General features: G+C 49.5%; 1 protein-coding gene across 5 annotated transcripts; it reads right to left on the bottom strand.

The window, feature by feature from the left end:
* Window positions 1-1,454: 1,454 nt before the first annotated feature.
* SLC25A42 (solute carrier family 25 member 42) lies at window positions 1,455-22,604 on the bottom strand. 5 transcript variants are annotated; one of them, XM_063358137.1, is made up of 11 exons: window positions 21,825-21,873; window positions 19,498-19,722; window positions 19,071-19,145; window positions 12,938-13,060; window positions 11,726-11,837; window positions 9,305-9,330; window positions 8,299-8,465; window positions 7,536-7,652; window positions 6,892-7,043; window positions 6,173-6,494; window positions 1,455-4,439 (listed from the first exon to the last, which is right to left on the bottom strand). In XM_063358137.1, exons 4-11 carry the CDS (start codon window positions 13,019-13,021, stop codon window positions 4,376-4,378), a joined length of 1,044 nt encoding a protein of 347 aa, XP_063214207.1. In that variant the 5' UTR covers window positions 13,022-13,060; window positions 19,071-19,145; window positions 19,498-19,722; window positions 21,825-21,873; the 3' UTR covers window positions 1,455-4,375. The 5 variants fall into 5 exon arrangements, with proteins under 5 accessions (XP_063214207.1, XP_063214208.1, XP_063214206.1 ...); XM_063358138.1 differs by lacking the exon at window positions 19,498-19,722 and having other exon boundaries at window positions 21,825-21,882; XM_063358136.1 differs by lacking the exons at window positions 19,071-19,145; window positions 19,498-19,722 and having other exon boundaries at window positions 21,825-22,604.
* Between the last annotated feature and the right edge of the window lie 114 nt (window positions 22,605-22,718).

Genomic DNA, 22,718 nt, shown 5'->3' with positions numbered 1-22,718 from the left:
TTGTCCCATTAAAAGCTAGTCCGACGGCCTTGATGGCTCATTTATCTAATTTTCCTTAAGCAGGTGGAGGAAGCGGCCGGGGGCTGCGCCGGCGGGGAGGCCTGCGCGGCGGGGGGACGGTTGCTAAGGCCGGGGGTTGTGCCGCAGTCAGACACGCAGACGGTTCCTCCCCCGAGATCTGCCCAGACGTGACCCTCTCAGGCGGGGACAATGACTGATAGACTAGCCAAGAGCAGGAGACAGATCCACGGGCACTGAAATTGGGCCACATCAAATAAAATGAAAGGGCCCCCCCATCTTCCTCTCCCCAGAATTATTCTGTGTCTTGGCTTTATTTATCCAAGGGCCGGGCTCTGCGAAGGGCCACGCTCGGCTGTCAGCAGAGGGGAGCAGCTGGGACCAAGAGGTTGTGTTGCTGCTGCAGAGGCTGCGCTGGCACCAGGAGTCCCTGCTGGGACCCGGATCCAGCCTGGCATCGCCCCTGGTGCACCCCTACCTTCGGTGGCCACCGAGCCGTGCCTGGCAAGAAGCCAGGGGCTGGGATCGCAGCAGGTCCCGGAGGTCTTCCTTCGTGCCCCGGCAGGGAGGGAAGCCACGAGCCCAACCTTCCCACCCTGCTCCCGTGCAAAATGGGATCCCCTTGCCGTCCTTACATCCTGCAGAGCTGCTCCCGCTCGCAGCGGAGGGAAATTTCTAATCCCAGCCCCCGCAGCCCAACCCAGGCCGGGGGCTGCTCCCCTGCACCCGGGGATGGACGCTGCCCTCAGCCGGCGGGGTCGAGAGGCAGCTGGGACAGGGGAGGGGGACAGGGACCCTTCTCCAGCTCTGCCACAGGCTTCCGACAAGGTTTGGTGCAAGTCTCAGCTTTTCTCGGGGTACAACCAGGCCCCCAGCTCTGCCCCGGCTGGCGGGGAGCAGCGGTGGGCACAGGGAGGTTACTCAGGGACGGCTGGACCCGTCCCGCCCGCTGGGACCTTCCCACCTTGCCAGGCATCGCGGTGTCACATCACCCGAAGTGACACGAAATGCAGCTGGAAGCACCGAAAGCCCCAAGAGCTGAGCAGGGCTGAGCAGCAGCCGGGGGGTCCCCAACTTCGGGGAAGCCACCGGGCCATGCCTAAGCCGACAGTGCCACCTGCTGCCATTGCACGCCCGTCCCCGTCCCGCACCGCGGCGCCGGGGACAGGGACAGCACAGGCCCCCGCTGGGGGAGCCACAGGTTTTGAGCCACCTCCAGAGGTGCTTTCCTTCCTTCGAGCTTCTCCCGGCTTCCACGCAAAGCCCAAAGCGCCCACCCGTGCACTTCGCGGGGTGCTCCGCGCACAGACACCTGCGCGGCTGGGGGCACCCCCAGCCCCCCCCACTCAGTCCCTCCATAAATCCACCGCGGTGGGCCGCGTCCCTCTCTCTCACGAGCGACGTACGATAGGAGACACCCTCGGGGAGCCTGCAAAGTCAATTATAATTTTTTATTAAATATACATCCTCTCTTGGCACAAATCTTAAAATATATAAACATTATATAACAAAGTGTCTTCACTGCAATAAAATAGAACTCCAGATCCAAGAAAAGCAGTCAAAAATGACACACATACGTACACGCGCACATTGATGGTGAGGACACGTCTTGACAAAAGGCATTTAACAGTGTTTGTGCTAATTATATGCATAGACCACACAGGCAGTGAAGGGTGCTGGGAAACCCTGCGCCACACGGCGTTTAGGGGGGAGACGGGGGTAGCGGGAGGAATCAGCCCCTACAATATTAAGAAAAAAATAAAAAAAAAAAAAAAAAAAAGGCTGTTTTGTAGGAAGGCCACCTCCTCCTCTGGCCCAGGCCAGGCAGGGAGGGTGCGGAACATGCGCCCCGGCTCTCTGCAGAGCCCAGGTACCCAGTCAGGCACGGGGGAAACGCCGTGGGATGTATCCCACCGCCTTCCCTCCTCCTCCTGCCCGCCCAGGACCGGCTCCGGACTCGCACGGGGCTGCCACAGTGCTTCTGCTCAAGTTTCCTTTCACGCCTCACCTGCTTTCCTGTTACAGACTCCAGAGAGTGAAGGTGACCGTGCTCGAGTCCTCCTACACGGGAGGCGGTAAGAAGTTAGCAGAAGTACCACTATTTTTCCACAGAAGCCATGAAACTGCTTTTGGAGAGCACCCCCGGAGTACCAGTGCTGCAACACGCTCCCCACCCCGCGGCTTTCGGTGACTTCGTGCCCCAGGAGGCTGCGACTCCTCTCCTGATCCTTCCACCACGATCCTGCCAACCACCAGCCGGCTCTGCCTTCCCGGGGAACGGGCAGAGGTCTGCAGGGGGCACGCAGGGCAACGGGGGGGGCAAGAAGGCAGCTCAGGCCCCACCTCTCACATAGTCACTGCCCCAGCTGAGCCTCGGAGCCCCCCGGAAGGCCCAGCTCTCCCCAGCATCCCGAGGAGGTACCGCACGAGGAAACCACGAGCAGCAGCCGCATTTCACAGCTCGGGAAGGAAAGGCGCTAGGAGAAGCAAAGGTGCTAGGCTAGACAAACGGTTCAAGAACCTTTTAAAAAAACCCCTTCTGCCCCATCACCCAGTGCCTTTAACTTCTTGCGCCCCCCCCCCCAAGTGTCCCTGCCCACGAGCGGGAAGCCTATTTGGGCTGTTTGGGCATCGCTTGTCAAAAGCCGCAATTTTATCATTTTTGGATGCATTTCGTTGGACCTGATTTTCTCGAAGTGCTAGTGCAGGACTACAGGTGCAGAAGCAGGGAGGGAGGGGGAGTAGACAAGGCAAAAGTAAAAAAAGAAAAGCACAAATTAACGTTCGAATGTTTGGCGGTAATGCATTAAGGAACAGTGAGAAATACGACTTGAAAATAAAACCAAGGAATTAGAGAAGAATAAAATGAAAGATTGGGGAATTCGGGGTAGTAAAGAGGTTCTCAAGAAAAGAAGGACCAGAGAATATTCCCATTAGACTCGTCTCCCTTCTCGGAGCTAAAGGCAATGGACCTCCTTGGCCAGCACACGGGCACCCTCCCTTTCCAACCCAGCATGCCCAACGCTCCTCGGGCACTCATTCCAGGCAACAGAGACCTGGAACACATCTCAATTCATGCAAGGATTAAGAGAAGGGAAGAGAACACTCTGTTTCTCCTTTTCTACATTCAAATCAGAGAAGGGGGAAAAAAAAAAAAAAAAAAAAAAGAAAAAAGCTATTTAAACCAACCCAAAGCAATAACACACAGTTACTCTGAACACTTTTGCCCAAGAAACAAAAGCACCAAAACCATTACAGACTGAATTCAAAGGTCTGCCTCTGAACAAACGCTCAGCCTGCAAAACTTGGAAGAAACGTGTTTGGCTAAAACTCCGTTGAATTCAGATCAGGGGCAGCTGCTAACTAAGGAACAGCTTCTCTGAGCCCACGGCTTCCAGGCCTGGCTGCGCTTTCAGGGCTTGTTTCTCAGCTCAGAGTTGCCAGGCTCTACGTGAGCCGGCCGCACCGCGTTTCGGCTGCAAGGTGGGCGACACCAGGGTCAGCCAGCCAGAGGCTGCCTCCTCCACAGGCTTCCCCTTCTTTCAATACACTAACTACACTCCTGACACGGCAGAAGGTACCCTGCCCTCCCATTCAGTCCCAAACAAGAGGCCAGTCATCCAGTGTAAATCCCTTCTCGGCCAGGACCCAGGAGGAATCAAGCCACCTCTGTTGCCATAGGGGTTCAGTGATGCTCAGCATCTCGTAAGACAAGGTCTGCTGCGCTCGCCTCCGAGATCACCTACCGTAGTGCGGAGCAAAGGAGCCCGCTCTAACTTGGATGCCACGGTTCAGCTTCCTCTCGTCTTCACGTAGCACCCATGGGCTGTGCAGAAAGGACCGCGCTTTCAACCGGCAGCCTCCAAGCAGAGAGGGAACGTGGCATGGATTACACACACAGACACGCACACACACACACACAGAGTCAGCTCCCAACACATCCAGCTGCCGGTCCGTACCTCACTTTTGCGGTAGGATGCAACTGCCTTAGTATTTCCTCACTGGGCCAGACAGGATAAAGGCAAGAGCAGAAATAATCGGCTTCTCCATTGGAGAAAAGGAATCAGAGCTCTTGCAAAGGACTAAACAAAGTTTCACCCGAACAAAGCGAACAGCTGATCACCTTCCGTTAGCAATGGGAGCAAAAAATATACAGAATTCATGGCTATCACCTCTAAAGACTCTTAAAACAACACCACATCTTTAATTGCAAGGTAACTCAGTGACTGCAGGCAAGTTTCACAACAGAAATCATGATTTGTGGGCTTGGAGGCAGAAATTACTGAGGTTAATACCCCGCCCATCCACAACCATTAAAGGATGATCGATCCCACGTGTTCTGGGAACTACGTGCACACTAATACTTCAGTACGCTGGCTCTCCGCCACGTCCACAAAAATGGAAGCGTAGGTGCTCGATTCCTAGGGAAATATTTGGCATTAGAAGCAAAATAGTGCTCCAAAGAACAAGTGCAAAGACAAAAGAAAGGAGAAAGCTATTTCTACCAATTGTGCAATTAACTCCATTCCCATTAATAAAGCCCTGACACAAGGCTCAAACTACAGCGGTTAAAATACACCAGAGAAGGACAGCTTTTCAACTATGCCTTATTTTTCTTTTATACATTACAGACTACATCAGCTGGAAAGGGATTTTTAATCTTGGTTTATGTAATCTGATTCTCAGAGAAGTCTCAATTTTGCTGTGACCTCCCTTGCACTCCACATTTAATACAGGAATGGAACATAAAACAAAACCACCCCCCAATCTCCATTTCCCTGAAGACGGATTTGAAATAGAAACTCTGAAAGGGACTTTGCCGTTCATTTTCAAATTGCAACTGGAAACAAATGGCACTATATGTAATTTCTGAAGGGTTAATACTGGCTGTGGAACCCATTCTCCCAAGGACCCAGTTGGTCCAGAAGAATTCTAGGAATAAAAGCAAGCGGGCTTAGATGTGGACTCAGGAACGGAGGTGACACAACGTACACAGCAGGCACCAGAAGACAAGAAGGTTGTTCAAAAGCAGGACCAGCAGCTCGAGCCCAGGCTGCCTTCCCCAGACGCGAGCAGCCTTTCGGGACAGCTAAATCACACGGGCATCTTGGAGATGTTTGTTCTTGCATCGTGCACAAAAGCGGCAACAATAATACTGAAGGATAAAACTGCTTAAATTCTAAGTATGTAACATTTCCTTTTCTAGTGCATCAACACTACAGTCTGCCAAACCCCTCCAAAAATGCTGCCTTTAAGGCCGTGACAAGAAGGGAAGGGTTTGGGTAGCCCGAAAGCACTACTGCAGTTCCACTCCATCCAGTCTGGGAATCCAGGCACAGCCTCTACTCAACAACATTGACAACAAACATGAGAATTTGATTTACAAAACCGCTCAAAACTCTCCTCCCCTGCTGTCTCCAGTCTTTGGTAATCTCAGAGGGGACAGAGCAAACAAGGAATATTTTATGCAACTCAACCCAGAAATGAGAAGAAGATTTGAGAAAGGGCAGCTTTTCCAGCCGGAGCTGACATTCAACTTCCAGACCAAAAGAAGTGACCTGGACCTGTTAAATCCTGCTGCGTCCCGTTTCAGGGAGACCAATGCTTACAGGTCAGAGGAATCTGGAATTCCCTACAGACTAACTGGAATATTGCACTTGGCCGACTGCCTCCAGCTGACACGTGGTCAGTAAGTAAGAACTGCCGACCGGGAGCCGCAGTCACTCCCCAGATTCAGGGGTTCGTTCCAACAGCACCGAGCCCCGTCTTTCCTCATCCACCACCTCATCTGCGCACAGAGCCCAGGTGAGGAGCCAGCAGCAGCACGTGTTTGTTTGAGAGGCTCCACTCCTGGTACCAACGAGTAAAACAGAAGGCTGAGGCAGCTACTTCAGAGGACTCAGTTCTGCGGAACTGTAAGGAGAATTTTGTTTAGGAGAGGGTTAGTTTCAGGTTGAGGTCTCCAAATAACTCAGAGGCTCGTTAAAAAGAAAAAAAACCAAACAATCCACCAACAACAGAAACAAACAAACAAACAAGAAAGGTAAGTTCTCAGCTGCAGGAGAGCATGTACAAAGTGAGGGAACGCTAGCATTGCTCTTTCTACACGTGTTGTACTTTTCCCCAGCAAGGGCTGTGGGGATTAAGCTACTACCTTTCAACATTAGTGCTGTGCTGTAATTTACGGAGAAGGATCTGCGTCAGGTCAAAGGTTGTGAAGCTTATTCCCACTGCAATTGGACCTTTGACCCAATTCATGCTGAGTCCTTTGTACAAGCCACGGATTAGTCCCTCTTCTCTTATAATCTCCTGCATGGTGAGAAGGATGGAACTGTACGTGTGTCCCATAACCCCCGCCGTCTGCATTCGTCGGCGAACCACATCCAGGGGGTAAGAAGCTGACTGGCCAATCAAGCCCGCACAGGCACCAAACAAAAGCCGCTCCGGAGGGGACGGCTGCGATTTCCCACTGTGATCTGGGAAAGAGAAAGTAAGCAGAGTGGAGAAAGCTCCTTGTAATAAACACATGCTTAAGGTCAAGTGGGCTGAGAGCCAGAGAGTACTGAGTGCCAGAGCTCCCGAGATTTTGTTCCCAACTTGGTTGTTGGCTGACTCGGTGTGTAACCAAGTCCTTCTGCACCCAGGACTTGCACCTTCTTGTTCCTCTGCAAGACAGAGATGCTGCTTTCCTCCTGCTGGCCGCCTTCGTAGTCTGGAACTGGAGAGAGGGAGGCACAAGGCATCCTCCACGAGCACACAACCGTGCAATTGGCCTCAAGGCCAGGCAAAGGACTTGCGGCACTCAACTCAAACATCTCAGGTTGGCCAAAAGCCTACACCATTTCATTTGAAAGCAAACCAAGTTGCCTTTACCTGCATGTAGTTTCTTCAGCGTCTCATAGGTGAAGAAGCTAAGCCCAGCATACGGAATCACTCCAAGGATGGTTGGTGTAAATCCTCTATACAAAGTCTTTAATCCTTCCTCTCGGGATATTCGGATGAAGACGTGAACAATATTGCTGTACCTAGCACGTGGACACAGGAAAACCAAATCTGCGCTGGTTAGTGACTGCACATACCAGTAATATTTGCAACAGGACTTTCTGAAGGATCAACAATTAATTAATTCCTCTCTGAGCTCATCAAACAGCTCACAAGGGATTTCAGAAGCCTGTCTGCAAACGGAGAAGCCAGTGACCGGCTCTCCTACAGCCCTACCATGACATGCCATCCTGTCTGTTAGATCTCCTCCGGAGGCGTTGTGCCAGCTGGCCTCCCAAAGAACCAACACACAGGTTTTACTGGTGAGGTCTTTCGGTATCGATCTCCTTCCAGCCCCCGGACTAATGAGGGCTCTGGTCATTTAATCAGTGCTCAGACCTCAGCAGTAAGAGGTTTATTACACCAAAGGCTCCGAGCAAGAAGTGACCCAGAAAATGGGAATAAAGTCATCTGACCTTAAAAGAAAGTTCTGCGTTTGTGCGTGGTGCTTGTACTTGCTTTCGTTAGGCACTTACATCTCCTTCGGCGTGACAGCCATTCGAGCACGGACCATATCCAAGGGGTAGGTTAACATGGCAGCCGTTGTGCCTGCCAGAGAGCCAGCAATGAATCGAGGAAAGGGTGTCAGCGCTCTAAAGTAAGGTGAGAGAAGAGACCAAACAGATCACCTGGAGATGGAAATACTACCTGGCTTTTGAGCATGGCTCTACTCTACCTGCTACTGAATTCCCTTCCCTGCCTGTGTACGGAAGAGCTAGGTGTGGGGGGGTTGAAGCAGCCGTGGTTTGCCACAGCCATTCAAGACAGAGGCTTAGAGAAAATCTCTGTTGAGGACAGCAAGCCTGACTTGGGGTGTCTCAGACACTACATGCCCAAGAGCAAGAGGCTCAGGCCACAGGCACGGCTCAAATAACAGCACAAGGCTGGATCTCGTTGCTTCTCCTGCAAAGAAAAGCTCTTTGTTTTGCCTGCCCACTCTCAGCACAGGGAAGCGCTAACTCAACGTCTAGGCCACTTCTTGCTCACGCCTCTAGAAGACAAGGTCTTCTCACAAAGATCTCCCCTGTGCAAGACTAGATGCCCAGCCCCTTGCTTAGACCCCTCACACACCCTGTTCTGCAAAGCCTTCATGAGAGGGGCCGGCACAACTCTGTGCCACGAGCTTTCGCCTCAGCAGGCCTGCACAAAGCAGAGAAACGTGCTCCCTTCCCTACACCCTACGGTCCCACAAACTGCTCCAGCCTCCTCTGCAAGGATGAAAGCCACGCCGCATCTTACTTTCCCTGGAAGCCGTAGTAACTCCCCAGGAGCTGCTTGTACTCCTCGTGCGCGCAGAACTGAATGGCAGCGTAAGGGATGACACGGACCATGGTGGCTGAGTTCCCCCGCCAGAGACTCCAGAAGCCTTCATTGAGGTAGGTGCGATAAATCAGCCTGTAGGCTTCCTGCAGGCAACGGATCAAAGGTCAGACAGGGAGATCATGATAAGAGGGACTCCAAACAATAGAGGGGGAAAAGGTGACCCTACAGCTTAACCTCACCAAACCCTCCTTCCCACCCCAACCCCAGCACGCTGATAGCAGCTGTTTACGCTGGCAGCCCTGACTCCAGAATAAGACAACTAAAACCTCTTCTCTGGGGAGACTGAATCAGATACATCAGAGTGAAAAAGAACCAGAGTCAGGAAGACTGAGTTTTACACTCAAGACATCTTCATTTTCCCTCCAAGGGAAAGGCACAGAGCTGGATTGCTGTTTGCACAAGCCGTTTCTCAAACCAAATTCATCTTCTTAGCGTAAGACAGAAGCATTTGGATCACACATATTAGCACAGCACACATGGATCAGCCATAAAGCACGTGCAACAGAACGTTCAGCAAGCCATGGCAGCGACCAGCTCCCAAATCCAAATTTCCTATAGGCTCCGAAACAACTCCAATTGCGGCTGGGGGAAAGAACACCACTAGAGAAGGTCTAATAAAACAAATCCCTGAGCGATGACACATTTATTGTCATCTCGCAGGTAGAACCTGCAACATGAACGAGGAACGAGGCCCCGCCGTGCCAGGCACTGGACGAAAACATGAGTGTGAAAGAGCACTGTCCTAAGGAGTATTATAAACGATACTGGTTCCAGTCTTTCCCTCTACGCTCTTTCACTACGGGTGATGCTAACAAAACCCAAGCAAGAAAGTTAAACAAATACAAATCAAAGGTGCTGTTAGGGCTATTACTACCATTAATCAAACACTTCAGGTCAACGGGAGACAGACACATCACCTCACCTTGGCAGAAAATCTTTTTGAAGACACTAAAAAGAAAAAACGAGCATTAGGCCTTGCAGTACATTTAGACAGATCAAATAAACCATACAGGCATTTTATCTAAGGGATAAAAATAGAAGCAAAAGAATTAATGCAAGAGAAAATAGAGATTCTTCCTAATAAACAAAGACTTTCCACAGGTAAGTGCTCCCAAACTCTCTTTAGCACATAAGTTCATTTCTCCATCTACTGTGTCGTGGTTTGGGCCTCAAATCAGGACATACTGTTATGAAAACCCTCAGTTTCTGTCACACTTCTTACTTTAAAGCACTAAAAATAAATACAAAATAAATTTAAAAAAAGAAAAAAAGCAAAACTGCACCGACTACTTATTTTAGTGGAGCATTTCCATGCACAGGTTCCAGCCTAATGCCAGAACGCAGCAGCGAAGGGGTCTGTTTAGCGAGGCTCCACGCAAGAATGGTTTCATCCTAGCAAAACTCAAATGAACACTCGGGTTTCTTTCCTTGCATCCATTCAAACTGACAGCATCTCTTTAACTATGTAATACACCAGGCATTTGGAAGCCAGATTTATTTGGCATACAGCAGCTCTGTTTTGTAACATTCCTACAGCAGGAAGGCAACCCAGGCTAAAGCCCGAACAGCAACGCTAATGAAACATGGTTCCAATTAAGTGTCTATTGCAGTTTCTTTCAAACTCCTTTGAGACTTGTAACCTCTCGAGTGTATCAAACAATCACATGCAAATACATTTTCACCACGTTGCTCCTTTATGCAATTCAACACTTTCTTTTTTTCTTTTTTTTTCCTTTTTTTTTTTTTTTTTTTTTAATAAAGAAAAACACCTCAATAACCAATTGCAGCTGGAATGGAAAAGAGCTCCTATCCCTCTCCCATGGGAAAATTCTCCAGTCTCTAGTTCAAGGGACAAACTTCCTAGCTCATATGACCCAAAGATGCTTTCCCTCCTCACAGACAGGGAAGAGGCCCCAGAGTGAAAGCCTTTAGGAGAGCAAGAGACCAAGAAACCCATTAGATACGAAGAAATTGGTCAGAACAGCCAAGCTCTAATCATATCCTTTAATGGGCCAAACCAAACAGGTCTTTTTATAAACGTAGGCTTGTACAGATGAAAGGTGATTTATACAGACAGCTGTTGACTCACCCCAGTTCTGCCGTTTCCATCTCACCTCTGATCCTGACATTCCCAACCTCAGATGAACTACGGGGTTTGTTTAGGGAGAAAGCACGGCACGTACGCAGTGCTGCACGAGCATCTGGCCGTAGATGCGACCCCAGCCCGCGGCCAGCCCCGGCTTTAGCTCCCTGCAGCTTCACCTCCCCGCTCCATAGCCCTGCTATTCCAGGCCTCTCTATGCTGAGAATGAAAATCATGTCAAATGAAAGTCAATTCAAAATTAAATCTCATCCAGGGATTAGATTAAACCTACCCAATTCATTTAATCTGGGACGTCAACCAGATTTAAAATTCTTGGCCTCACCAACTGTCCACTGCATTAACTGTCTGCGGCTCTTCCCTCTGGGACGATGAGTGTGGCTCACAGCTCCCGCACTGGAACGGGGGAACCACACAGAGCCCACGGTGGGGCTGAATCCCAAACCCCACAAACCGCGTGAGAATTTTCTATTCCAATTCGCTGAATTTCATTTCCAGTTACCCGCTTCCCGGGTTCCAGGAAGGGCTTTGCGACACAAAGCTGGGTGCGCCAGCTTCAATGCCTCTTGCAGGACTTTTCAGCATCAACTTCGACTCGAACCAAAACAATTCAGCCGCAGCACAACGCAACTCTTAGTAGAAAAGACTGCATACATTTGAGCAGGGACAGCCTTGCATCCAGCCTTTTGCAAGAAACTCAAACAGCTCAATTACCTCCCTCCAGTGGCACATCGTCTCCTCATATTGCTCCTTTCCCCTCCCTACCTTACTTCTCCAAACCGAACAGACACAGAAAGCCAGAGTGTTACCAATCATCCCCTCAAACGCTGCCTTTACAAGGTCTATTTACTCCACGCTCCAAAACTCTCCTTTATGTCACAGAACGTGTGGCCAGCCAACATCCGTGAGCCACAGGCATTGTCCCCAGCCAGCAATACGTGCATCCACGCTACCCTGAAACAGCAAAACTCTTGCTGACTACCATCAGACTTGGATCCAACAGTACGGGCCAGATGCACAGCTGACTGAGACCTGCAATAATCCTAACGAGAATCAAACAATAGGTTTTTTTAGACTCGATTCACTGTGGTAACGTCACAGTTCTGTCTGCGTCCTGCCAGGTCTCTGCGGGCTGAAGGAGAGCAAAGCTGGAGAAGGGGCTGGCTGAGCAGATCAGAGACGCTGGTTCGGATTCTGCTAACAATAAAGGAAGAGCATTTTGCAAAAGCCAACAGGACTCACCTTGAAACATGATTTTTGTCCTATCCAGTGGAGCTACTGCGGTTTTAGCAACAGCACCAGCCAATGCACCAGACATCAGGGAGTTGAGTACTTTCTTTTTCTCCTGCTTATCCTGGAACAAAGCATTGCTCAGTGTGACACAGTCAACCCTACGCAAAAGTTGTAACATTTTACCTTTGCTACAGAATTTACCCCCTCTCAAGGACTTGGGTCAAAATTCAAAATTTCAAGCACAATAAATTCCTGGTCAGATCATGAAGAATAAACATTAGACTTGTCTGCCAAGATCTTCTACCTCTTACATGTACCGTTTTCTCCCTATCCATATTTCTACAGCTAAGCCACTACGTCCCCATGATGTCACCACGTACAGAAGGGAAATTTCTCTCTTGCCCTCGCGTGTAACCCACAAGCCCTATTTCCACATTGTTCCCAAGATCTTAAGAGTAAAATAAGACAGGTTTCCTACTATGATAAATGGAATGGAAGAGTTTTTGTTATTGACATTCCTGCCACAGCTCGTATTTATAAAGCAGCAATCTTTTCGTAACACATGGGCAGAAAGCAAGTAAATGACTTGAAATCTAACCCCATGAAGGCTACGGACTGAAAGACAAGGCAAGACAAGGCTTAAGCATGTTAACTTTTGATATGCTTTGTGTTTTCATGGAGAAGAGGAGTTAACATTTTTCTTTTTTCAAAATGTTTCACAGTTAAGAAGTTAATTTTTATTTCCACAATACGTGGTTCAACTTTCCATTCCAATCTCTGCCTGTTTGATGCTAAACGCAAAGGTAGCCATGCAAAGGCAGCGCTGTGTGAACTTCAGCCTGAGTTTTGGTCCAAATCAGACCAAGGTTCAGCGCCTCTTCCAGTGTTTCTTGCAGGAGTCTCGTAACAGCAGCAGGAGCAGGGAGACCGAGACTTGTGGCTCTCTTCCAGCGCTGCCACTAAAGACATAATGAGACATAACCTTGAAGAGGGAATGCAGCCCTGCCTGCCTGTCAGCCTCGAGCGATGCCCAGCCTCTTCCCAGAGGGCTGGAACTGCTTGGTTGTCCTCAGAGAAACCAAAAGCTACACGTTGCCTGGCTTGCACATACACTGCAGCTCTTTCAGGACCAAAATCCCACGGAGCTGTTTATTTTCCAGAGTAGCCACGCAGCTCCTCTCTCGAGCCCACCGCACAGACCCAACCATCTCCTGCTCTTACCTCTGACGGGAGATGGGTTGATGTAACTGGCTCCGCATCCTGCCGTTTGAAATCCACTCGACCTTCTCTCACACCATTACCCATACCAGTTGCACTTACAAGTGGGCAGAAGAGCTACGGCTCCTAAATTGAAAACAACACAGCAAAAAGTGTCAAAAGCAGGAAATGTGCAGGTGATAAAAACCTTGTACAGGAAGGAAAAGTGACCTACTTCCAGGGCCATTTTCAGTAGGAAAACCCCCATCCCAAACTCCCAGCTGAGGAGCATTTCCAGGATCCTAGCACCACTTCCTCCCTAAAGGTGCAAGTGTACGTGTGTGGGGGGGTACTTTGGTGCTGTGCAAAAACCACGTCAATCCTATTGACTCTTTCCAGCCCGCCAGGAACTCAGCTGCAAGTTACAACATCAAAACATCCATAGTTTCTAGAGAGAAGCATCAGAACCTGCTCTGTCCTCTTCCGTTGCTTACAGCGAGGAATTGGGTTGCTACTGAGTCTGACTGCTGAGCGTCTAGATATCGGAGAAGGCGTAGAGAAATTTAAAACCCAGCCCTGGAAAATGGGAAAAAATAGTCGCAGCAGTAAGTCCCAAAAGCCTGCCATAAGCAATTGGAGGTTATTTTAGGAAAGAGATAGATCCAATGCCTCACACGTGCCATAAAGGCTATTTTGATGACGCTAGCGATTTGACTGAGAGCAGCACATCGGTGATTTTAGAACTCCCTTTTTTCGCAGTTGTGGCGCACATGTGCTTGTAGCCAGTGAATCACTGCAGTTTGCACAGATGTTTCTTGCTGCAGTACACGCTCTCACGTGCCTCGTGAAGGGCAAGGTCAGTCTACCCTTAGCTGCAGAGTATAAGCGCAGAGATAATGCTTTACATAGCAGCTATCGCTTTAGCATCTAACTTCTAATATTTCTGCTTTTTACAATGCAACTTTTTCAACATCCAGAAATGAAAGAGCTGAAGTTTGAAAAACTTGAGTTGGCCCAGAAGAGCGGCCTCTCCGAGTTCTGAATCTATTCCCAAGTGGAGCGTGTAACTACAGCGATGGGTTTTCTAAGCAACAAGCCCGCTCCGATAGCCGCATTTCCATTTCGTCAGCTTCCTTTCAAGCAATGTGGTGTTAGGAAATCTGAATTCCCAAATTGCTCCCCAGTTCTGCCCCGGCCTTCTCACGTGTCCTCCAGCAAGTTCCTTCACCTCTGCCCCGCTCTGATGCCTGGGAAACCTCAGGCACAACGGCTCGCTTACTTTGAAAGGCCATCTTAAGACTATTTTTTCCCCCCTTTTTAACAATCTCTAGATATTATATGCTTGTCGGCACCTTTCATACTTGCTGACCTATTTTTTTTTTTTTTTTCCACCCCATATCGCTCTCATAAATTAGTGCCAGGCTTCACTTTCAAAACCCCCTTGGTTGCGGCAGAGATATTACGGCAAAGGCAGAGACAGCTCAGCCGTGGCTGTGCTGGTGCGTGACCAATTTGCGATGATGAAGCTATGCGTGACCCACGCTCCGTCCGAGGCAGGACAAACACACCCGGGTATCTTTAACGCCAGACAGCGCTCGCTAGTGCTTCGGGAAGACACGTATCAATGTGTTTACAACTCCTGAGGGTGTTTTCCAAAAGAGGAGATCGCAGGATGTTGCTCAGAGAGTAATAACTCAAAATCTTAATGAAAGATAACGCCTGATAGTCCAAAGCCCGACCTAAACACCATCAACGTTCTCACTTGAAAAGTTCTATCACAGAAACTCGGTCACATCAAATCACGTGAACAAAAACTCCCGCATGGATCAAGACCAAAGATGATTCATAACACTACAGAACAGAGTGTTTCATTAAGTTATTTTGAAGAACACAGACTGTTGATTATTTCTAATTTTACCTTCCTTTCCTTCTTATCTCACATACCTGGAAAATGGACTGCAAACCGACGCCTTTCAGCAAAAGCATGAAAGAAATCCCAGGTAGAGACATTATCCCTGGCTATCTCAAATAAAGAAATGTAGCTCACAATCTCAGATTCGTGTCTCCCAAAAATAAGCCCACAAAAATAGAAGTGATGCTAAAGAGCTTAGGAATGCAATATGCAACTTTATTTTAAAACATGATTTTGAAAGACGACTGAGAAAGAGATGACTAAAAGGGAATTTTAAAAACTAAACTGATGTTATTAAGCCTGGACGTATTTTAGAACATGCACATGCACAAAGATGATATCCATTTACTCAACAATATTTCCTTTGATCTTATTCGGGGATATTATTCTTTTATTTTTAGTGCCCAATGCCCTGATCTTACAAACACCTGTCTATATGCTCAATTTTACATATTAAAACTGCACACATGCTCTATATAAATATAGGCCCCATTCTCGCAGAGGTTTAAATGTAAAAATAGCATATATTATTTTTATTCACACTTGCTCTCTGCAAAGCCACACAGCTTTATTTTATTTTGGAGCTGGGCCGGATTCTAAGGGCAGCGAGTTATTAACCGAATTCTGGCTGTTATGACCAATGATGCACGTTGGAGCCACGGAGAAAAAAAAGCTTTGCTTTAAAGTTTCAGTTTGGATTCCTAGTGCTGCCGGGCCATTAGAAGCCAGACATTATATAGCATACACAGCAATCTGACTCGCTCATTAAGTAATCCACTCAAACCCAACATGGAGCAGCTGGATATTTTTTAAATCCTTGTATTTGGTATTGCCCTGTACACAGCCATTACTTACGTTTCCAAAGCCACGGGAAACAAGGAAAAAAATAGCTGCGGATTAGATTGATTTTTTTTTTTATAACACGCTTCTGTCTTATTTATATTGTAGTTACACGGATCCTTGTCACACATCTGGATCCAGACTGCTCAGCACTACATGCTGTAGAGCAAACCGTTCCCCGAAGAGAATATATAATCAGAAAGCAAAATTGCTGGTGAAGGCGAGTTCAAAAGTTAAAGAAGTTTAATGAGTAACATACGCTGTGCTTTTACAACAAAATTCATGAGAGTTTATTGAAAGGACAAAGCACTTGCTCCGGTATCCAGTTTCAACTCCATCAGAAAACACTGCCTGTAACTGAGCCGTGGTAATTGACAGTCCCAGATTAACGCTTATTTACCAAGCTGGGAAAGGGGGAAGCTCAGGCTCTCGGTTTCTGGCATTTTAGACAAACCGATGGACCAAGCTGCAGCGCTCTGGTTTGAGCCCTGGGACTCTTTCGAGGTATCCTGCCCTTGTTCGAGCAATCGCAGAAACATCTGTGCACCAAAACAAGCCCCATTCCCCGCATACCAGGGGATGCACAGAATACGCTCCGCGCATTAAAAACCAGACCATTGTTAGTGGTCCCTTTCCATTCTCCCAGCTCTCTCTAGCGGCACTTAATGAATACCTGAGCAAGTTCAATCAAGCTGTCAAATTGACTCTCTGACAACTCAGACATTCCGCTTTTCTTGGTGGTGATTTTGATTAAAAGGACAGGCGAGACAGAATCAAGTTATTCAGATGATAAAAGCAACCCACTAGGAAGAACGCCTTACAGGCAGGTGCCAGTTCATCGCCCAAAGCGGGTGGGGGTTCAGCGAAATACCAGCTCCGGCTGTCCAAGCCACTTGTGAATCCCATCGTGATGCTGTATTTCAGCTGCTTCATTTGAACATATTTTAAATGACAATAATTAGTTCCTCAGCAGAAGAGCCGACGAGTTTCAGAGACCAGCAGCACAACTCAAAAACAAGCACAAATCCTCCAGTCAGGGGTGTGTACAAAAATCACACTGCTAGAAGTGGAGGCTTGCAGATAATTATGCAGTTCCGTATTTCAAAATTAAATCTTATTTACAAGTTTGACTTCACATCATTATGGGACAACCTGCCTGAAATTCCTCCTTTGTGTATTTTACCAGCTACGCGCGTGGTTTTTCTACAGCAGATCAACACCACCAACTTCCAGGAGCCTCAAAAAGGAGGAGACCTGGGGTTTGCACAAAAATCAGCGGTGATGGAGGCAGAAATCGCACGGCCTGTCCTCTCCAGCCTTCACTAACTCCCCAACCACTCCCATTCTGCCAACACCCGGCCGGACCCGAAACTACCTGTCTGTAGAAAAATACCTTAACTACAAAAACAGACCTAGTCATTACAGTTTTCACATTACTACATAGTCAGAAAACAGGAGAAGCCTGGGCATCCAGCCCAGAGACCGGCTTGCAACGTGTCATTACTGAAAAACATGTTTGTCTGATATTCTCTGGTGGAATTTAGACCTGTCACAAAACACTAAGATTTCTGAAAGAACATCATCTATCCAGCAGGAACAGCAGATACGCTGCAAAGCAAACAGTCGGCACCGGCAGCTATCTGAATCCAACGGCAGCTCTTTGCTAAGAAATGTTTGCTTTTTCCTCAGACAACCCCAGCAGTAATTACAAAAGCAGCCGCGAGCCCTGGCCATGGGAGCGCCCTGACAGACAGGTAATGGCAAACCCACGGAGCTTCAGCAGCAGCTGCTCTGACTCCGTGCCCACAAGACGTGCTGCATCCTATGGCAGAAGAGACTCAGTCCTGCTAGCCACTTGTCTCTAATCCTTCCTGAAAACGAGGGGATAAAACAAGGCACGTACAGAAACGTCCAAGACTTTTTTATGCGGTAACTGGGAGCGGTGTACAGCACACACCACACTCACAGCCATTACTGTCACGCCAACGGGGGTGAAGTCACGGTTCACCTCCGGGGCAGAATTTCAATTTCATTCAGGTAAAGTCACTTGTAGAACTCCATTCAGACACGCCAGCTTCCCTCCTGACTCAACAGCTACCCAGTTCCTAATTCTTTTTTTTTATTATTATTATTATTATGTTGTTAACATCACTAATGAAAGCCTATAATTAAATTAGGAAAAAAAGAAAACCCAGAGAGTTCCGGCAGAAATTTTCACACATTTTCCCAGGCAGGCTGAAGTTAAACAGCACCCAGGGAAGTTGCTCAATTAGGTTTCCTTCAATTGTTAAACTGAGCAATTGAGCCTGACAGAGAAAGAGATGTGGTAAGAGCCGAGATTACTGCAGCCTTAAATTCACCCTTGGAGCAAAAGCATCACAGAAAAAAAGGGCTGAAACACTCAGAAGAGGGGGATGAACTATAACTAGATGGCCCCTTGAGGTCCATCTTTGCCTTCCAGTTTGATTAAGCCATTAAAAATCAAAACCAGATATGCCCTGCAGACTCAACTCTCTTCCGTCGCGTTCATCTTTCAGCTGCATACAAATCTGATCCCAAAACATTAGCTATGAACAGTCCATTGCATTTCTTCCTTTAAAGGTCTGCACGGAAACTGTTAGCATGATTTGAAAGAATTGTTGACTAAAGACTGACTAAATTACAATATCTGGAAGAGTTTAATTTAATTTTATTTTTTTTTACATGCTTTCTTAGCTCCAAAGTACAAAACAAATGCTCCTCCTGCCTCCCTTGGCCAGATGTAACACAAGTCTGCCAATAAAACTGAGGATAAAGATACAAATTCTTTGCATGGTTTTAGATTATCTGACCTGAATTAAGCCAGTTGCCGAACACCGAGAAATGGTTAAATGTAAACCCCTGCTAGCAAAGCCGCTGTGTTATTGAGGAGCCCAAGAGTCGCATTTTGAGCTGAGTGTGGAAGGAAGGCGCGAGCCACGCAACAGAGAAAATCTTGGCAAGAAAAAAAACAGTGCTTCATTTTCCAGTTGCTAAAAGGAGACTGTTGCTGGGAACACCTCAACTCTGCTTTCCACAGCCAAAAACTGAAGACGGGTTCTTATCTGCAAGACAGATAACAGCTTTATCTGTGGGGGCCGGAGCACTGGCACAAGGGGGCCACTGCTGCACCCACTCCATCCGTCAGCCAGCGACCACCTTCCTCCGGGAACAGAAGGCAGGAAAACAAGCAACCAACCCGCCACACACACAAAAAAAACCCCAAGCATCCTCCCAGCTTGAATACTTCTCTCAAAAATTATTTCTCAAGGGTAACGTCACAAAGAAATGGCAATAAAATACGACATATGACCCCCTAAGTCAGCAGGCTCCTGCAGGCCCATGCAAATACAAGCTTTCCCATCAGTGGATCCTCGATATAGTCACCTGAAGGTCACCGCGGGCGCACACGAGGTCCCAAAGTGACAGATCCCAGCACAGATGAAATTTCAAACAGATTATCTGAAATACAAGCAACCCCCAGTCAATACGTGAGCAATCTTTGCCAGAAACTATTTCAACACAATAACAGACAATTACAATCCCTGCTCTAAAACGCCAGCAGTTTAAATTGCCTATGAAAAAAGGAAAACAGAGAACTAAAACTTTCCATCATTAAGCAGAACGACCCACGCGTGTGCCAAGCAGGTGTCATTTCCTAATGGCAACGCTTTCCACATTGTACGGAGTCATGCTAGACGGCGAGTTACCCACCCCACTGTCTGCTGTACTCGCTCCAAGTTGTACAAAAACTAACGCAAAGCATCAACTCAGCTTAACCAAAGCACTGCACATTACAATTAAGTTTGATTACCTTATGGGAAGCGGGGCTCAGCGGCACTAACGCGTGACACGGACGCACCTTCATCGCTAACTGCACGTAGCGGATTTAAAGCACAACTCGAGAGGAAAGAATTGCTCCAACACTCATGTATTTCGTGACCTGGAGTAAGCTGTTTGCGTTTCAGTTCACCTTTCCATACAACACAAAAAGGAATCTCCCTTGGCAAGACAGCTCCCAGGAATACTTATGCATCACCTGGAGAATAGAGAACAGCGCTGCAGCATGAAGCATCGGTATCGGTTTCACATGAGGAAGGGACAAACCTGGATGCATCTTCCTGCAATTAGCAGCAAAGTTACTAGAAGAAAATTATTCCTGGTTCCTGAGCTTTCTTCTAACAGCAAACCTGTCTGACCTGTACCAAGCCCATCTGCTTCACCAGGTAACCACACACGCGAGGCTGCCTTCGCACTCACCTTACGTTTTATTTAACCTCTTGAAGCAAAGTTTAACACAGCCGATATCCCCAAAATGCGCAGTGGGGACTGCCTAAGTCAGTGCACAAGCTACAGGTCAAGCAAAAAGAAATGATTGCAGCTCCCGACTCATACCGCTGTGCTCTCAAGAGCTAAAATTCCCCCGCCTGAAGCAATCACTGGGGCCAGAGAGTTCCTGCTGAAATCCAACGCCAAGGGCAGTCCCAGTCCCCGCTCTGCAGCGGCTCTCGTCAAGATTCACTGGTCCTAAACAGTAATCTTGATTTGCCAGGGGAAAGTAGAATAGGGGTTGGGTATCCACAGCTCTAGAAGGATGTAAAGATGCTCGGAGTTACCTAGAATCCAGCCCTGGTGTTTTAGACACCCAATCACACGATTATTTTTAAATCCATTCACCCACAGGTTGTTGGTATGGTTATACCAACCCTCTGGTACCCTGATTACACGCTCTCTCTTCCCTCAGCTGTTTTCCAACACCCACAGACGTCTCTTCTGTTCCTTTACACACACCCCCTTCTCCCAAACTAGAGCCATTTAAAAACCACAATGTTTTCAAAACACTTTAAATTCATCAAACCACAGAAAAACATCGCAAGGAGCACGCAACCTCCAGAAAAAGCTCCGTAGTTAATGCAACCAGGAAGCATAAGAACCCAACGCAAAAAAAGAGCCAAGCGAGGGCCGACTCCAAACCCACTCTACAGTTTGCTAAATTACCAGCCAATAGGAAAAAACACAATCAACAAACGCAAACACATCTTCAACCCCTCCAGACTTCAGGGGGTGCAGGTTTAAAGTCAACAACACAACGGCAGCATCAACAGCCTGTGGTACAGCCAGTTACATGTTTGCACGCAGCAGAGATGGTGGAACGGCATTTATTAACCCTGCACGATCATTTCCAGCAGTCTTTTTTATGTTACAATTTAAACCCAATTTGAGACGCGTCTTCCATTCCCACATCTGAAGGCAAAGCAAGAAAGTCACCTTAGCTCTACAACTTTTTGCTTATGCTGAAGTGGGAGAGATGCAGAAGGCATCGAGAGATCTGCATTTAACATCTTCCACGCCCTCTGGTATCTACCCCTCAGCAGAGAAACACACGCTTGCCTTGCTTTCAGGTTCACATCAACTTAAAAAGCAAAACAAACAAAAAAAAATCCCATCTAAGCACACATCTGGAGAGACACGTTGATCTGAGCCCAGCTTTGATCACCAGGCTTTGCAGGGAAGAGGAGCCTGACGCGCTCGACAGCCGCCTCACACCTGAGAAGGGGGACGGGCTGGCGAGGCGGCGGGCGGGAGACAGGCAGGGGGGGTAGAAGCGGCCGGGGGGGCAGTGGGACAGGCTGGCAAGGTGGCAGAGCTGGCAGGTGGGCCGGCGAGGCGGCCAGTGGGGCAAGCAGGGGCCAGGCAGGCAGGGCATGCAGCGGGTCAGGCCGGGGCCGGGCAGGGAAGGCAAGCGAAGGGCAAGCGGGGCCGGACGGGCAGGGGAGGCCGGGGCCGGGCAGCGCGCCCCGGGGGCGGGCAGGGCCTCCGCTGCGGTGCCGCAGCTCGGCGGTGACCACGGCAAAGGCCGGCTCCGCTCCCCCGGCAGCGAAGGCCGGCTCCCGGCGCGGCTCCAGCCCCTCCCCCGAGCTGAAGCCCGGCCCGAGAAGCCAGAGCCCCGCCGGCCGCCGCCGGGAGGGAGACGGGGGGCGAAACGGCGGTGACCCCGCGGGAGGCCGCGGCAATGTCACCCGGCCCCGCACACCGCGACACAGCCTGGGGCCGCCCCGGCCCTCAGGGGCGAGGCCGCGGCGACGGGCGCCCGTGGCGGTGTCGGCGCCCGCGGAGGGGCCCAGGGCCGCCCGCACTCACCGGCTCCGCTCCGCGCTCGGCGCCGCCTCAGCCGCCGTCTCCCCGCGGCCGCCAGGCCTCCCCCTCCCCCGCTGCGCCCCCGGAAGGCGGGGCCCGGCCTGACGGGCGGCCAATCACCGCGGCAGGGGCAGTGCGGTGCGCGGGGAGTGGCTGCGCGGCCGCAGACGGGCGGCGGCGGCAGCCAACCGACGGCGAGAAGGGGGCGGGCCGCGCGGGGGAGGGGCGGGACCGCACGGGTCGGGGCGGAGCCGGCGGAATGCGCCCGGCGCTGGGGGCGCGCAGATTCCGCGCAGCGCCCGGGCAGCTGGACAGCGAGGTCGTATGTTGTATTTTCCCCATATTAATATACACCCGACCCGTCCCACACGGCTCTGTGCCGTGCCCGGCCTGCGGCTGCCTCCCAGAGTGGCTCTGTCCCTTCCCCACGCCCCAGGCAGAGGTTAAACCCCAGAGACCACAGCGACAGCTCAGCCTTACACCAACACCTGTTTAAAGCAGAAAGGAAATAAATCCCAGCTTTCCCACTTGGGAATCCCATGTTTGATTCTCTCACGGCTTTGGCGCTGCTTCTCACCCACCCCAGCCTGGGAATACCAGGCTGCCACCAGACGTGCTCCCCAGGGCAAGGGGGCTCGGTCTCTAACGCTGGGCACCCACAGGGACCTCGGGGTCTCTTCATCAGCTCTTCTTGCCCGCTCTGCCCCAAAGGAGGATCGCAGCCAGGAGGTCAGAGCTTTTCCCACCACGGGAAGAGGAGACCACAGCAGCCTCTCCTCCTACAAACACCCTTGCGGGTGCGGGGGCTGAAGCCTCTGAAGAGCACAACAACCTTTGCTATCTGCTGGCAGACAGCGCAAGGCCAGAGCAGGCTTTACTTACAAACTCCACTGCTTT

The sequence above is a fragment of the Chroicocephalus ridibundus genome, chromosome 22, assembly GCF_963924245.1.
Source record: "Chroicocephalus ridibundus chromosome 22, bChrRid1.1, whole genome shotgun sequence".
Classification (NCBI taxonomy): Eukaryota; Metazoa; Chordata; class Aves; order Charadriiformes; family Laridae; genus Chroicocephalus; species Chroicocephalus ridibundus.
This window is presented reverse-complemented; position numbering and strand designations above follow the sequence as displayed.

Excerpts from the sequence above, each read along its gene's own strand:
- SLC25A42 (XM_063358136.1), bottom strand. The coding sequence starts at position 13,021 with ATGGGTAATGGTGTGAGAGAAGGTCGAGTGGATTTCAAACGGCAGGAT. Across the intron at positions 9,331-11,725 it reads GACAAAAATCATGTTTCAAG|TGTCTTCAAAAAGATTTTCT; the intron begins GTGAGTCCTGTT and ends TTTTCTTTTTAG. Across the intron at positions 7,044-7,535 it reads GCTGTCACGCCGAAGGAGAT|GTACAGCAATATTGTTCACG; the intron begins GTAAGTGCCTAA and ends TCCACGTGCTAG.